This window comes from Mustela nivalis (assembly GCF_964662115.1).
Source record: "Mustela nivalis genome assembly, chromosome: 2".
Taxonomy (NCBI): domain Eukaryota; kingdom Metazoa; phylum Chordata; class Mammalia; order Carnivora; family Mustelidae; genus Mustela; species Mustela nivalis.
Window position 1 is genome coordinate 8,540,311 of NC_139021.1, and position 14,686 is coordinate 8,554,996.

Sequence of the window (14,686 nt, forward strand, 5' to 3'; positions counted from 1 at the left end):
GAGGTGGAGGGGAAGCCCGTGACTCCCTGAGCTGACCTCCCACAGGAAAAGCCTCCGGGCCACAGGCAGCTTGTCTTTAGAACTTAAGAACATCCCACCTGGACGAAGGGTGGGCGCCCAGTATAGACCAAGCCAGTTGCACAGTCAGCTTTCTCCTGAAAGGTTTCTTGAACCTGGGCTAGCTTGAGGTAGGTGACTTGGGGCACATTTCTTCACTGCTCTGTGTCTCAGTTTCCCTGTCTGTCACATGGTGGACATGATAGTGCCCGCCTCTGGGTCCTGAGAAGCTCTGAGGCAGTATGGAATTCAGAGTCTAGTAAACACTGGGGACGTTGTCCCCGTGCTGTTTGTCATGGTGTGTCTGTGTCTGTGGCCTCTTGGGCCAGGCTGGGTGGATCCGGGCAGGACGCTTGTGGCCTTTGGGTAAAGCACGTTCCCATCTCAGCAGCCTTCGTCCCCACGTTTCTCATGGACCGTGTGATGTCCCTAGGGCACACTCAGTCTGGTTCGCAAGTGGGGAAGCTGAGGCCCCCAGAGAGGTGCTGAATGACTTGGTCAAGGTCACATGGCAGCAGAATGACTGGCTTTCTGTGCCCTGCTGACTCCTTGGCCAGGGCTGCTGCTGCTGCATCAAGGCTTTTGAGAGTCACAGGCTCTGAGTGTCCCTGGTTCCCGTGACTGGTTAACCGTTTTCTGGGTCTCACATGACCCAGCATACCTCAGTCTCCTGCCCTCCCAGATCCCCAGGGTCATGGTCTTCCCTTCTCTGGGCAAATGCCAGTCTTGGCTTCCCTTGGAACCCAGGAGGTCCAGCTAATTGCTAACTGTCTCCTGAGTCTACTGAACCGGAAAGGTGCTCGCCCAGCTGCCCTTGGGCCCTCGTTACTCATTCACCAACATGGCTAATGGAAGGAAGACCCCCGTGGTGGTGCGCTGGGTCTGATCGTGGGAAACCCACGTGGTGCTTGCCGAACTTCTGTGAGCGCCCCCTCCTTGCTGGGTTGATTTGGGGACTCATAGCGTATAAAACCCAGGGTGTGTCCTCACAGATGTCCCTGGATTTCTGGGGCCACCAGGAAGGGGGAATGCACTGATTAGTCAAGCAGTCAAGCAGCCACCCCCTTATCCACGGTTTCAGCTCCCCACGGTCAACCAGGGTCAGAGGCAAATGACCCTCCCTCTGACATGTGCTCAGAAGGTGGACAGTAGCCTGCCACCATGACACACGCCTGCATCGTTCCCCTCACTCCATCTGGTCCTGTGGGCACGTCACCTCACAGCGACGACACCCTTCCAGGAGGGGTGAGCTCGGCACAGTAAGATCCTTCAAGAGACAGAGCTCGCAGTCACAAAGCTTTGGTTACAGTATATCGTTAGAATCACTGCATTTTATTAGGAGGTATCGTTCATACTGTGCCTTTGACACAGGTGCGTGTATACAGGACAACGGTGCGCGTAGTATTCAGGGTGTCCCCTGGGGATCTTGGGATGTATCCCCAGTGGCTACGGCAGGGAGACTGTGCCGTGTGCCAGATTGTGTTCTAGTCTTCAAGCCACACTGCTGCTTGCTGGGAGCAGGAGTTGGACCCGTTTCACAGATGCACAAACGAAGGCCATGAGGCTGGGGAACTTGGCAGGGATTACAGAGCTAATAAATGACGACGCTCAGGCTGACCCTCCAGTCTTCCACCAGCTTCTGGTGACTGTCCCCTTGTCCCCTTGTCCCCTTGTCCACCATGGTTTTCCCCTGAATTCCTTCTGGGGAGAGCCTGTGGGAGAGGAGGACGTGGTGCTGTGAACTGGTCTGGCAGCTGGTGTGCTGCCTCAGAGCTGGTTTTCGGCCCTGATTTGGGGTCTTGGCCGGAGATCTGTCCTGATCTGATTCCATGTCTGTGCTTTCTGGGGACACAGTGGGCAGACGCTGCTCACCCATCGTCATGCTGGGTGGGGCCAGAGGCCTGGAGTTCGGACACCCGGGCTCCCACCTAGTGCCCTGTATGTCCTTGCCCTGTCACCTTCTTCTCGAAAAGATCACCTTGGCCCTTTGGGACCTGATGTTCTGTGTTGGGACTCTCCAGGAGGTGGCAGAGGGGCAGGGACTGGCATGCAGTGCTGGGCCGTAAGCTTGGGGATAGAACCTGCTGAGACATGTGGGGCCTCGGATGGCCTGGGGGCACCAGGCATAGCACCCCAAACCAGATGACCCCACCGGCGTCCCTCCCTCCTGGTGAAGGAAATCAGAGTCGCCTGCAAAGCGGCGTGAGCTGCTGGACCTGCTTCCTTGAACGGGCCATAGGGTCTCGCTGCTGTGGGTTTGAAACCTGTAGCAAAAGCTTTAAGGAAAAGTGTGGTGAAGAAGTTGACGATGCAGCAGAGGCCTCTGCATCCGGGCCAGTCTGTCCGCACCGGCACTGTGCCATTCCAGGCCGGTCCCTCCACCCCCGGGGCTGCAGGCGAGGTGATGGTGGTGGTGGGGGGGTGACATGTGGGACTCTGAGTCTGGGAGAGTGTGGCCTTGCGGGGAGACGGGCAGCCATGATGGGGTCGGGGGTGGGGTGAGCCGGACTGCGAGCTCGGTGGGGCAGGCCTGGCTGTGCTCATGACATTGCCCCTGACCCATCACACAGTAGGGCCTTGTCAGCAAAACTTACGGGAACTGTCACACTTCGCTTGGTCCTGGGCACGGGAGAAGCGAGTACAGAAAACAGTTTCTGAACGAATCATTGTTTCAAAGCCCACTCTCCTGGGACTCGAAGGGTGTTTGAGGGTGGGCACAGAGGCACAGGGTGGCAGGGACCCATGGTAGGAGGTGGGGTGGAGGGGGAGGCTCAGGGGGGCTGCCAGGGGGCATTGGGTCCTATTCTCCGTGTCACCCAATACATGCCAGCTTTTTTTTTTTTTTTTTTTTTTGGCTTTTTTGTAAATCTGTTTTATAAGATTTCTTTAGGCAAACAGGTTCTAAATAAAAGTTTGCAAGGTGTTTTGAGTCAGGCAAAGGAAAACGGGGTGCGGGCTGGCCTTGGGCTGGCCCGAGTCAGCAGAATTGTGTTGGAAGCAGTCACCTGTCTTTCTGCCCCTGGCAGACTGACCGCCTGCGGTCAGGGACAGAAGGGGGGCATGCCCCAGGGGCAGAGAGCACCTCAGCAGCCCGGGTGTGGGCAGCCGTGGTTGGTGCAGGGCAGTGACCTGGCACAGCCCTGCCGGAAAACTCGCGTTCACAAGTACAGGCGGCCGTGGACCCGCGGCACCCCCACCTTCCCCGGGGACACGTAGTACGGAAGCTGCTTCTGCTTTATCCCAATCTCCCCACAGACCTCAGAGTCCCCAGGGCCCTATGAATATTTCTCCATCTAGACCTGGGTGTCTCAGCCTGGGTGCTGTTAACAGCTGAGGCGGGACAGTCGTGCCGCGGGGGCCGTCCTGTGCAACACGGGGTTGCTGAGCGGCGTGTCTGACCCCCAACCACGAGACACCAGCAGCGTATCCGGGCCGTGACCATCAGAAACATCTCCAGACATTCCTAATGTCCTCTGGGGGAACCGAATCACTTGTTTGTCTGGAGAATCACTTGGCGGGGGTTTTCGGGGGCCTCACCAGAGCCTCTCTGAGGTCCCCAGGGGCTCCAGAGAAGCAGTGATTCTTGAGTATTTGATCTTCAAGACAGACTGGCCAGTTCTTGGACCTGCTGCCTGGCGTGGACTGGGAAGCTGAGTTGTAGGAAGGAAAAGGAGGGAGTGGGGGAAGGAGGCTGCCCCGGGAGCACATCTAGGAACCGGGGAGGGCTGGGATGAAGCTCTTTCCTGTTCTGAAGGAGAATAAGGGAGCCGGTCCAGTGGAGGCTGAGGTTCTGATGAGATCCCAGTATCAGAAAGCCACACACCACGCTGGGCTGAACGCAGGCATGTACTGGAGTCCTTGGGCATGGGGACTGTTTCAAGTCCTCGCTCCTGTGGTGTAGTGATGATTTAAGACTGAATTTAAACACAGACGTGGCTGTTAGACTGCATCAGACCTGTTCATGTAATCAACAAGCGAGTTGTGGTCCGACTTTGGGGACGAGGTAGGTAGCTCCCAGTCCTGGGGAGCTCGCAGGTGGGGCTGCCCTGCGTGTAGGAGCCTGTGGAATGGGAAGGGTGGCATTGCCAGAACCCGGGGCTTCTGGAAGGCTCCTTAGGCTGTGTAGGCGAAGGTGTCCCACGGGCCAGGGTCTCGGGACCACGAACAGGCTGAGTTAGCAAAGCCGACAGATTTCTCCCTTTCATGCCTCCTGCCTCCGAACTGGCGGCTGCCCAGGAATGCTCACAAACATAAAACCGACTTTGTTTTCAGAATGTTCTCGAGCATAGACTCCAAAGCCTGCATAAAGGCATTCTTGTGGGGCTGGTTATCTGCTGGGGATAATCGTGCTGGGGCCCCAGACCAGAGCATCCCGGGGGATCTGCCCACAGAATGCCATATGTTGGCACAGGGGGTGGGTTCAGGGTGACCTCTGAGAGGTGCCTCACGATGAAGATTCTCACGGGTTCTAAGAATGGGTCTTCAGAGGAGCCCTAGTTAAATAGCTTTCGCTCTCTCGGCCCTCTTGTGTCTCCGGAGTGCTGGGCCACGCGTCACTGCCCAGAGCTTGCTCCGGGGACAGCTGATGAGTCCAGAACGCTCCTGCTGAGCTCTGTAGGGGTCCCTTCCTGATCCTTCTGTGCCTCCCCATGTTAGAGCCAATCAGAGCCTTCTCCGGCCCACTCTGCTCCCTCAGCCCGGCTCCGTCCTGCTTCCCTCTCACTGCCCCACCCCTGCTCCCCATCCTTGATCTCACCCTCCCCGTTCCCTGCCCCCTCGCCCCACACCTGCTCTCCCACTCCTGCCCCCACCCTGCCCCCACCCTGCCCAACCCCACTCTGACCTTCCATGGCCTCCCCCCTGCCTCTCCCACCTTACTCTCCCGCACCCTCTTTCCCACTCCCTGCTGCCTTGACAGCCTTTTCTCCTTCAAAGTCCCTCTGAATGTCGAGTCCTGTAGACCCGTGGAGATGGAGGTAGGTGTTCCTGGCCTGGCCCCGTCCTCACCAGCACGGAGCAGAGAGCCCTGCACGCCGGGTTAAGACTAGCTGGAGAATGAAAGGGGACGAAGCTTGCGCCCGGCCTTCATACGGGGAACCTCCCCTGACTCTCCATCCCCTTTTGGTCATCAGCCTGGGGCTGCCGGACTTAGGATCAGTGATGCGGGTCCTACCCAAATGCAGCAAGATATCATCCAGTTTTTGCTTTGGTTGCCCTTGCCTGAGGAGACACCCCAAAATAGTGCTTAGACTAACATCTGCGAGCTCACTGCCTACACTTTCAGTAGCCACATAGGTCCTGTAGTCCACACCGTTGTCCTCACTTGGAGACCTGCCGTGGTGATCATTTCGTAATGGATAAAAATACCGGTCACCCTCCAGAAACAAATGTCTCCGGAAAGGAACATCATACCGCATGCCAGTTACAAGTTAATGAAAAGAACGCCATGAGAAATGTCCTGGGTGAGGCGGGGGGGCCTGGGGGCTGTGGGCGAGGACCCGGCTTGGGGTGTCAGTCCATCCCTTTCCCTAGAAAGGCAGTTGTGTCCTCGAGCCTTGGTTTCCCTGCCCGCCCCCGATGCAGGAGTGGTGGCACGGAGCGGGGGGTGGGGGTTACTTGTGACTGTGATGTGCTGGGTGGGTGGTGCGAGCCACTGGGCAGAGGGGGGCTCATTCCGTGGCCTCAGATTTGCTTCCTTTGGGCAACGTCTGTGAGCAGGAAGGGCTGACCCATGGCCTTCGTTTCTTTGCCAGGTGACAGCAGGGACATGTCTCGGGAGATGCAGGACGTGGACCTCGCTGAGGTGAAGCCTTTGGTGGAGAAAGGGGAGGTGAGTGGAGACGCTCCTGGCTACATCCGCTCCCGTGCACGCTCGTACGTGGACATCGGTGGGCGTACAGCACAGACACGTGTGTGCCTGCGTGGATACACACTTGCATCTGTCCCCTGCTTCCTAGTGTCCAAGACTGCAGAAGGACAAGAGGTACCTTGATGTTTCACATCAAGGAGGCCTCCCTGTTGGAAACAGAAGCCCATGTCCTCCAGCTTGGGCTGGCACGGTTCATCCTGGGCCGGAAAAGCCGTTCCGTTTGCACAGTTGACGCGGTGTTCGCCTCCCTGTCCTCCCAAGCTCTGTAACTGCCTGTGATGATACATCTTTTTAAGGATACAAGGCTCAGGCTCAAAATGAAGTTATGCTAAGGCCAAGTAAAGGCTTTCAAAAATAATAATTAACACTCACCAGCCATGTCTTGCATGCCAGTTCCTGGGCTGTATTTCATGGTTATCTTGGGCTGACCGACAGGATAGACTAGGATGAGTTGATGCTAGGTTCTATGATCGTTCCCATCTTAACAGAAGGGAAAGGGGAGTCTTGGAAAGTTCATGTGTCCTCCGTCACATAATTACAGAGCGTGGGGCATGGAGCCAAACCCAGGCCAGTTGCTTTGGGTGAATGGCCTGTTCCTTTGGTATTTTCATGACTTTGCATGTGGCTGCTGTGTCTTAGGTCCATTATTTCGTAGATTTTTTTGTTAGGAATGTGTGAGGCCATCGTGTCTCTCCCCATTTTGCAGAGACAGACACTGGTCTGTATTGGGAAGGGAATCCCCCACGATCATCCAGGAGGAGGAGGAGAAGCCAGGCCCAGGGAAAGCTGCAGACTCCTTGTTACCATTCTGCCCTGGGGGTCTGCAGATATTTTCTGTAAAGAGCCCAACAGTGAATACCTCAGGCTTTGCACGCCGGTCCGTCTTTCAAAACAACTGAGCTCTGCCATTAACAGCATGAAAGCAGCCATAGACAGTTTGTGAGCAAATGGACTTGTTTGTTCCAGTAAAACTTTTATTGACAAAAATAGAGGAGGACTGTCATTTGCTGGTCCCTGCCGTCTCTACACGTGCTCCAAATCCATTTCCTCTTCCATCTGGGGTCGGTGACAGAGGCTTTAAAAGGAAGCAAACCAACCAACCCACCCTTGGTCATACAGAGACATAGCAACATGGTCTAATTTTTCCCTTTTAAAAAGCCATATGGGGCGCCTGGGTGGCTCAGTGGGTTAAGCCGCTGCCTTCGGCTCAGGTCATGATCTCAGGGTCCTGGGATCGAGTCCCGCATTGGGTTCTCTGCTCAGCAGGGAGCCCGCTTCCCTTCCTCTCTCTCTGCCTGCCTCTCTGCCTACTTGTGATCTCTCTCTGTCAAATAAATAAATAAAATCTTTAAAAAAAAAAGCCATATGAAATATAGAGCACACCTTGCCTTTACTCATGTAATGAACTCTCTTGGAGACCTTTCCAGCAAGGGTCCACAGGACATATTTCCCTTCCAGTTTCCCAGCGTCCCCCAGAGTTGGTTGGACCAATGCCTTGTCTGTGGATATGTGGGTCTTCCCAACCTTTTGCCATTCCCAGCAACGCTGCGGGGTACTTGCATCATTTGGACCTTGGACCTGCGTCATCTGTATACGTGCAGGTGCAACGCTGGGATAAATTCTCAGGGGTGGCATCTCTGGGTCCAGGTCTAACTGCATTTCTACACACGGTCATTATACTTTCCAGGCAGCCTACTGGTATCTTGGGAAAATTTTATTTTCGAAACCAACATCTAGGAGGTTATCACTTGCAGGTGGCACGTCTATCTCAAAGTGAATATTTGCCTTTTCTTCCAAGGTTTTGATGGAAGGAAACCTTCTAGTTCTTTTGATTGACTCAGCAGAGTGTTTTTAATCAGACTTGCTTGGGGAAGCTCTTTCTGATGCCTCTTCTCAATCTGGATGGCCATGGCGCTCTTGTTGACACTTCGCAGGGTCGTACAGAATGGCTTTTCCAGCCCCCTCCCACCGACACACACGCTCACAGAGTGGGCGTTGGCCACATCTGCTTGTACCTTAACCCCGCCCAGGGTGTGTGAAGCCCCGTTAGTCTCCAGCAGCGGGACACCTGTTACAATCGGGTCTTCCAGCTCTGGCTCTCCCAACGGGTTTCCCTCTCTATTTCCTTCCCCTCGTTTGCATTTTGCTCAGCTGAGCTGTCTTCCTCCCTAGTGTTTAACTGTAGGGTCTAGAAGGGGTTTCATTTTCAGAGTGTTTTGGACTCCCATCTCTAGGCCAGAAAAAAAACATGCCAGCAACATCTCCTGGGAAAGTTGCAGTCCCTTCTCAGAGCCACGTTCTCCCTGCTCCCCAGGGGACTGGGACCCCTGATGATGGGGGTCACCATGGAAGATACTGAGGGACAGTGACATGGTCAGGTTTGAGTTTAAAAGTGTAACTTGTGGGTAGAGGCAGGGAAACTACTTAATAGCCTGTTACATTCCTGTATCTCTCAAGCTTGTGGCCAGCTTAGACCTTCAGATCTTTTTTGATCAAGTGTATTGTCAAAAAGGATCTGGCTAATGTGTCTACTTTTTTTGCTGGACTGCTCTTCCTTGAGATGAAAAGGAAAGTCTCTCTTTGTGAGAAATTGGAGAGGTCCCACGGAGGAGGGATGGTCAGGATAGACTCAGGGCTTGGAGAGACCTGGGTGTTCCAACATTATTTTTTTTTCCCCAGGAAACTGACAGAACTGACTTATCTCATCTCTGTTTCTCTCCACAGACCATCACCGGCCTCCTGCAAGAGTTTGATGTTCAGGCAAGTGAGAGGGTGTGGCCGCCGTTCCCCCTCCCCTGTTCTGTTTTCTCTCTTTCCTTCTTCTTTCTGTTGGTTGAAGATCTTTGTTCGGACACTAGGGGCAAGGGGAGGGAAGGAAGTTGCGTCACCGGGTTCTCCACACTCTGCTCCTTCTCCCCGGAGAGAAACTGGTTTGATCGCTGGTCGAAGAAGCAAGAGCCCGTCTCTCCCTAGGAAGGCAGGAGGGGGTTGTTGGGCTGTGGGGCATATGCGGGAGGGACATGGGGGAGAAGTTGGGTGGGCTTGGGACCCGGTGATGGGAGGAAGCCGAGCAAGGCTTGATGTTCTTGGCTCTGCTTGGGAAAGTGAGCCCTTCTCTGTGGTCTCCTGGCTCCATCCCTGCTCAGGGTTGGCGCGGGCGAGGGGGGTGTGTCTGGAGCTTTTTCCAAGAACAAGTTTTCAGGAGAGCAGGCTGGCTGGTCTTGGCAGAGGGAAGGGTCAGAACCTCAGGAACTGGAAGCCCTGGACTCATTATCTCAAAGCTGGCATGGGCCTCACGTGGGGGTGGGGGAACCCTGATGGGAGGTGTCCTGGGCAGTGCTGGGTCAGTAGCACACCCTGTCTACTAACTCTTCTGCGAGTTGTTGTGTTGTGTCCCCCCCCCATCCTTGTGGTGAAATACACATGAAATTTACTGCCCTAACCATTTTTAAATGTAAGCTCCAGGGGCACTAACAACATTTCTGGTGTTGTGCAACCATCACAGCTGTCCAGCTCCAGAACTCTTCATCTTGCAAAACTTAAACTCGAACCCCAGTAGGCACAGATTCCCCACTGTCTCCTCCCTGCAGTCCCTGGTCACCGCCGTTCTGCTTCTGTCTCTGCATCTGGCTGCTCTGTATGGCTCATGTAAGGGGTATCCTGCTGAGTTTTGTTGTCTTGTCATTAGCTTCTTCTGCTTCACGCCACATCCTCGGGGTGTGTCTGTGCTGCGGCAGGTGTCAGGCAGGATTCCCTTCTCTTCTGAGGCTGAATACTGTCGGTTGTAGGTGTTATGGACCATGTTTGGTTTATTCGCTCATCGGTCAGTGGCGACTTGAGCTCCTTCCACGTTTTGGCAATTGTGTGGAATGCTGTTGGGAGCATGGGCGTGCAAATGTCTGTTCGGGAACCCTGCTTTCATTTCTTTGGGGTGCACCCCCAGACGGAGAATGGTTGGATCATGTGGTTATCATAGATTTTTAAAAGTTTGGTTCTGGATTTGGAGAAACCTTGAAAGCATCGTTTATTTGTTTCCCAGGAAGATAATTCCTCGTGTTTGTGTCTTTTTTGGTAGTGTGCAAACCACTGTTTGATGCTGTAATTTCCAGACACTGATAGCCAGTAGAACAGAGAACAGCACCTCCGGCCCCACCTGCCAGCCCAGGTTACCACCTGACTTTAAGGCCACCCAGGCTGGGGTGGGTGGGATGCTGTACCTTCAGGACATCAGCAAAGGGAAGTCCTGGCCGGGGGCTGGGAGAGAAAGGGTGAGATTCCCCCCCAACCCATCATGCACCAGGCTGGGTTGGGCCCTCGCAGTTAATCCCAGAGCTGTCCTGTGAGGTGGGAGCATTTTTCTGATGTGCTTCCCTTTGTTCCTTTCACAAATGCCTACTTTGTGCCTGGCATTGTCTTAGGTGCTGGGGACACAGTGGGGGGTGTGACAGGCGGTGATCCTTGTTTTCAGGAACTTAAATTCCGAACTCCTAGCTCAGCACTGCCGAGCCCTGAACACATGCCAGGCATGGCTCTGAGCACAGAGGGGCGAGCTCACAATGGTCCCTCTCACCGGGGTGCGGAGGGAGAGCCCAAAGCACAGAGAGGTTGAGTAGCTTGCCTGGAGCCTCAGGGGTGGAAAAGGGTCTGAACTCAGCTGGTGTGTTTCCAGAGCGCCTGTTGGAAACCATTTCTTCTGAGTTTGCTCTGAGTCGGGGGAACCAGTCAAACACGCCAGCGCCAGCTCCTGGAAGGGCTTTGAGGACATCAGCTCCCCCTCCCACGGTGGGGTGCTGTCCGGGAAGGCTGTTGGAGGCGGTGACATTGAGCTGAGACAGGTATGATAGATGGAGCCAGTCATGTGATGAGCAGAAGCTTAGGGACGCATCATCCCACACAGAGGCCCCTCTGGCTTGGTTCCCGAGCCTTCTGAGGGTTCCCTAACATCTTCTCTAAGCGAATAGGTGTGATCTTTCCTGTGAATCGGTATCGGGGCTGAATCTGGGTGCAGAGTAATACTCTGTCAAGGTTGTTTGCAAAAGTATCTCTTTGTATAAAACTATACTAATACAGATTTGGCTCCTAGACCTGGTTGACTCATGGTGTTTATGAAAGTTTCCGTCAGATTTCCAGCAGTCTCCGAAATCGTGGGTGTGGGTTGCTGTGGGGCATTCCCTCTGAAGCTACACGGCCCTGTGAGGCTCTCCGTATCCTAAAGAGTTACCGACCACAGGCCAGAGGTGGAGAAGGACAGAGCCGTGCTTCTGTGCCCCAGGGAGGGACTCACCAGCCGACCCTGACCTCAGACTTCACACGGGGCTCTGGCAAAGGGTCTCCTGCCTGCTGCAGATTTCATTGGCCTCAGATGAGCCAGGCTAGTGCCCAGGGCTTCCCAGGCACTCTTGCTGACTCTTCTGGGACTTGTCCTATCATCCCTCCTTGGCAGATCGGGAAACTGAGGCTTTCCAGCAGGTGTGAAGGGGCCCCACTGAACCCAGTCTGACCCTGACCCTTTCTCTCTGCTGTGATGCCTTACAGTGGTGATGGGCCTGGGAGGGCCGGTGGGGGCTAAAAGCCAGCATATCTTGGCAGCTCCAGTTGTAAACCAACCTGGCTGGGCAAATACTCTGGACAGTACTTTGGAGGGGGTGAATGTTTAACCCCCGAGGGGGAGCCGATGCAGGACTCACAGCGGGTGTGCCCTCGTGGCGAACTGCTTTCATCTGTTCATTTAGTTGGTTCCTTGATGCTCATGAAAATGGGGGCCCTGGCTGGGCGGTTCCTTGAGGGCCAAGTTTAAGGAGTCTGAGCAGCCTCCCTGCATGGATCCCACGGCAGCCCATGGTATTTCTTGGAAAAAATTTGGTGCTTCAGCATTTTGACTAACTTAGGCAGACTCTTTGTTCTTTTCCCAGAGTAGTCAAGATTTCTTTTCCCCCTGAATCAAAACACACCGTAGCCCAGATCTCAGCAGTCAGAAGCTGCTGGAGGGTCTGCGGCATGAGCCTCGGGGCTGCCTGCCCTAGGAGAGAGCTCCTTGGGGGCGAGCTCGTTGCCTGGACACAGGCTTTGTGGCCTCGCCTCTTCCCGGCTGACATCACCTTAGGCTGGGCACTTAGTTTGGGGCCTGGCTGATGTTTTGGGGCAAATTGATTGGTTCCCAGCCTTGGAACGTTGTGACGTGCTCTCGGGACCTTTCTTTGCCTGCCTTTCCTGGCGACCCTCTGGGGTCCTCAGAGTACAGGGCTGGGTGGGCTACTGGGCTGAGGTGCCTTGGCTGTAGCATGGGTGCAGTTCGATCTGATTTTGCAGAGAAGGTTTTGGCATCAGGAACTAGGCTGTTGTGTTTGCAAATTGGATGAGTAGGGTAGGTGGACATATTTTGGGTTCCAGCTTGCTTTCTTTGGCTAGACTCACAGAATCCAAGAATATCAGACCTGGCAGATGCTTTATGAGCTGGCCCTTCCCTCTCCGCTCCAGGTGGGGAGGCTTCCTGGAAGGCCACTAACGGGAGGGGGGAGAGGGGCGAAGGGAGCGAATGCATTATTTGAATTCCTGCTTACTGTCGGAGGCCGTCCGTGCCAGGTGGGAATGTTACCCTCTTTCGCAGATGAGAAATCAGTCTGGAGATGTAAAGAAATGCACCAAAGGGTGCTGTCAAGATAACCCTCAGGGACCCACGGGACTCTGAGATAGGAGATAATCACGGGAGTCCTGATAACTGATGTCCTGAGCACCAACCGTACCCCGGAAATAGTTCTGGCCTCTCTCTGTGGTGTCCTTAACCCTCACACCAGGCCTTCAGGTGACGGCTTAGTGCACCCGTGTTTTATAGTGGACAAGGCCCAGAGAAGGTTGAAGGGATTTGCCCCGTGTTGCCCCGTGATGAAATAGATGACCAAGCCTGACCCAGTGCCCATGTCTGGAGCCAAAGTCAAAGTCCCTATAACCAGTTGCGGGGAGAGGGTGGCAGGGTTACAACCACTGCCCCTCACTCCAACACTCCAGAGGTGGGACACTTGCTCTGGCCCCAAATGGCCTCCCTGTGAGATTTGCTGTTTCTCATTGCTTCCACCTGGATCTTCAGTTATTCAGGTGGTTTGATCTGATTTGGTGTCCGAGGGAATCTGCGTCTGTGCGCTCCTCCGGGCTCCCTGGGCAGGGAGCTGACGTCCCCCGCTGGGCCTCTGCGTGTGGAGCAGCAGGGGCCATGGCACAGGAGGCAGTGAGCAGCGTCCCCTGGGGTCTGGCTCCCACTTCTTAGCTCTGTTCTGAGCCTGGCAGAGGGTGACGGTGCTGGGAGAGGTGATTTTCCCCCCATTTTTTGGAAGCAGATCAGCTTCTAGGGAAAATGGAAACAGTGACCTTTTACTAATTTTCTTTCTTTGCACACAGTTGCTTCTTGTGTTCATGCTCCCTGACTGAAGGTGGGCAGAACTCAGAGGCTTGGAAATCTTCAACCCACCATTTCCCATCCCTGCCTTCCCCAGCCCCACCTCCCAGCCCAGCCACTGGGGCTTAGAGCCAAGCCAGAGTGACAGATGGCAGAAGTGCTCCTCTGGGTCACAGAGATGACTTGCTGCTTCTCTCCTCTGGGGGTTTCCTGGGAGTGCCCTTTGTGGGGAGGGGGGCGGTGGGCCAGCAGAGGGGTGCCTCACCCGCCAAGCGCCCCCGTGGTGGGGCTCAGCTCTCCCTAGGTCTAGGCTCACAGTATAGACATCCATGTCCTGGAGTCACAGGGCAGGTCCAGTGGACAGAAGCCGGTTGTCTTTGCCGGCTGTGTGTCCTTGGCCGGTGGCTTGACCTCCCAGGGGCTTAGTCTTCTGATCTGTAATCTGGGGGAGGATCACTACTCCCAGGGGTGTCGTGAACATGATAAACACAGCGTGGGATGCAGCACACAAGCCTCCCTCCTCTGCTCCGTGGGTGGGTGGCTGGCCGGTGCTCCTCCTTCTCTTTTCTCTGATCCGACAAGACTTCCCTCCTAACTCTCTCTTCCCTGGAGAATTGCGGTCTTTGGTGTGGGCTCCAGCTTCACTCTGTATTCCCAGGCTGACACCGTCTGCCCGCAACAGCTGGTTTCCTGACTCTGTAGCTTTTCTTTTCCCTGATGTGATGACAGCATTCTGCTGGGCCTCCTTGAGGTCGTGTCTTCCGAGGGGGCCCAGTGTGCCTCCTACAGCCTGGGGCTTGGCTGGCAATCTGGACGTGGGGGGCCCAGGGGCCTGTCCTGAACCTTGCCTCTGCTACCTGCAGGTGCGTGTACTGAGGTGCACAGATGCTGGCTTTTTCCGTCTGTGAAATGGCTGTTACTGTGTTTGCTCAGTAAACAGATGACTGTCCTTACAGGCAGATCATCTATGTTTCTTGCACACACGCGCCCCTCCCCAGCATCTTCCACTCTTCACCTGCTTCTTAATGGAAAGGTGGTCAGTGGCCTAGCCAGCGGCGCCCCTCCCCCGCTGTGGGCACTGGAGATGAACCAGGAGGATGGGGGGAGGGCAGTCCCCTGCCATTTCCTCTTGAGCTTCTGTGGTCATGATTTGCCTTTTCTTGCCTCAACAAAGCTTGACTTCATGCTATGTCTGACTAGCCCAAATCGGTTTTCTTTGCCTATTTGTTGTTCCAGAGAGTGCCCTCCACCCTTGGCTGTGCCTTGACCAAGGATTGCTAGACTTCGGGGAGGGGCAGCCCAGTGCGCCAGCTGACTTAGCGTCTGGCTAAGTGTGTCATCCCTTAGAGTCTAGATGATTCTGTGTCTCC

General features: G+C 54.9%; 1 protein-coding gene across 4 annotated transcripts in view; it reads left to right on the forward strand.

Annotated features, from left to right (window-relative positions):
- NDRG1 (N-myc downstream regulated 1) overlaps positions 1–14,686 on the forward strand; it is a 53,924-nt gene that overhangs the window by 6,945 nt on the left and 32,293 nt on the right. For all 4 annotated transcript variants that reach the window (XR_014308470.1, XM_082719342.1, XM_082719343.1 and 1 more), the window contains exons 2-3: positions 5,811–5,887; positions 8,651–8,686. Coding sequence is in view for 3 of the 4 variants with exons in the window: in XM_082719342.1 (XP_082575468.1) it covers positions 5,825–5,887; positions 8,651–8,686 (99 nt within the window). In the remaining variant the exon portion in view is untranslated. The remainder of the gene's footprint in view (positions 1–5,810; positions 5,888–8,650; positions 8,687–14,686) is intronic.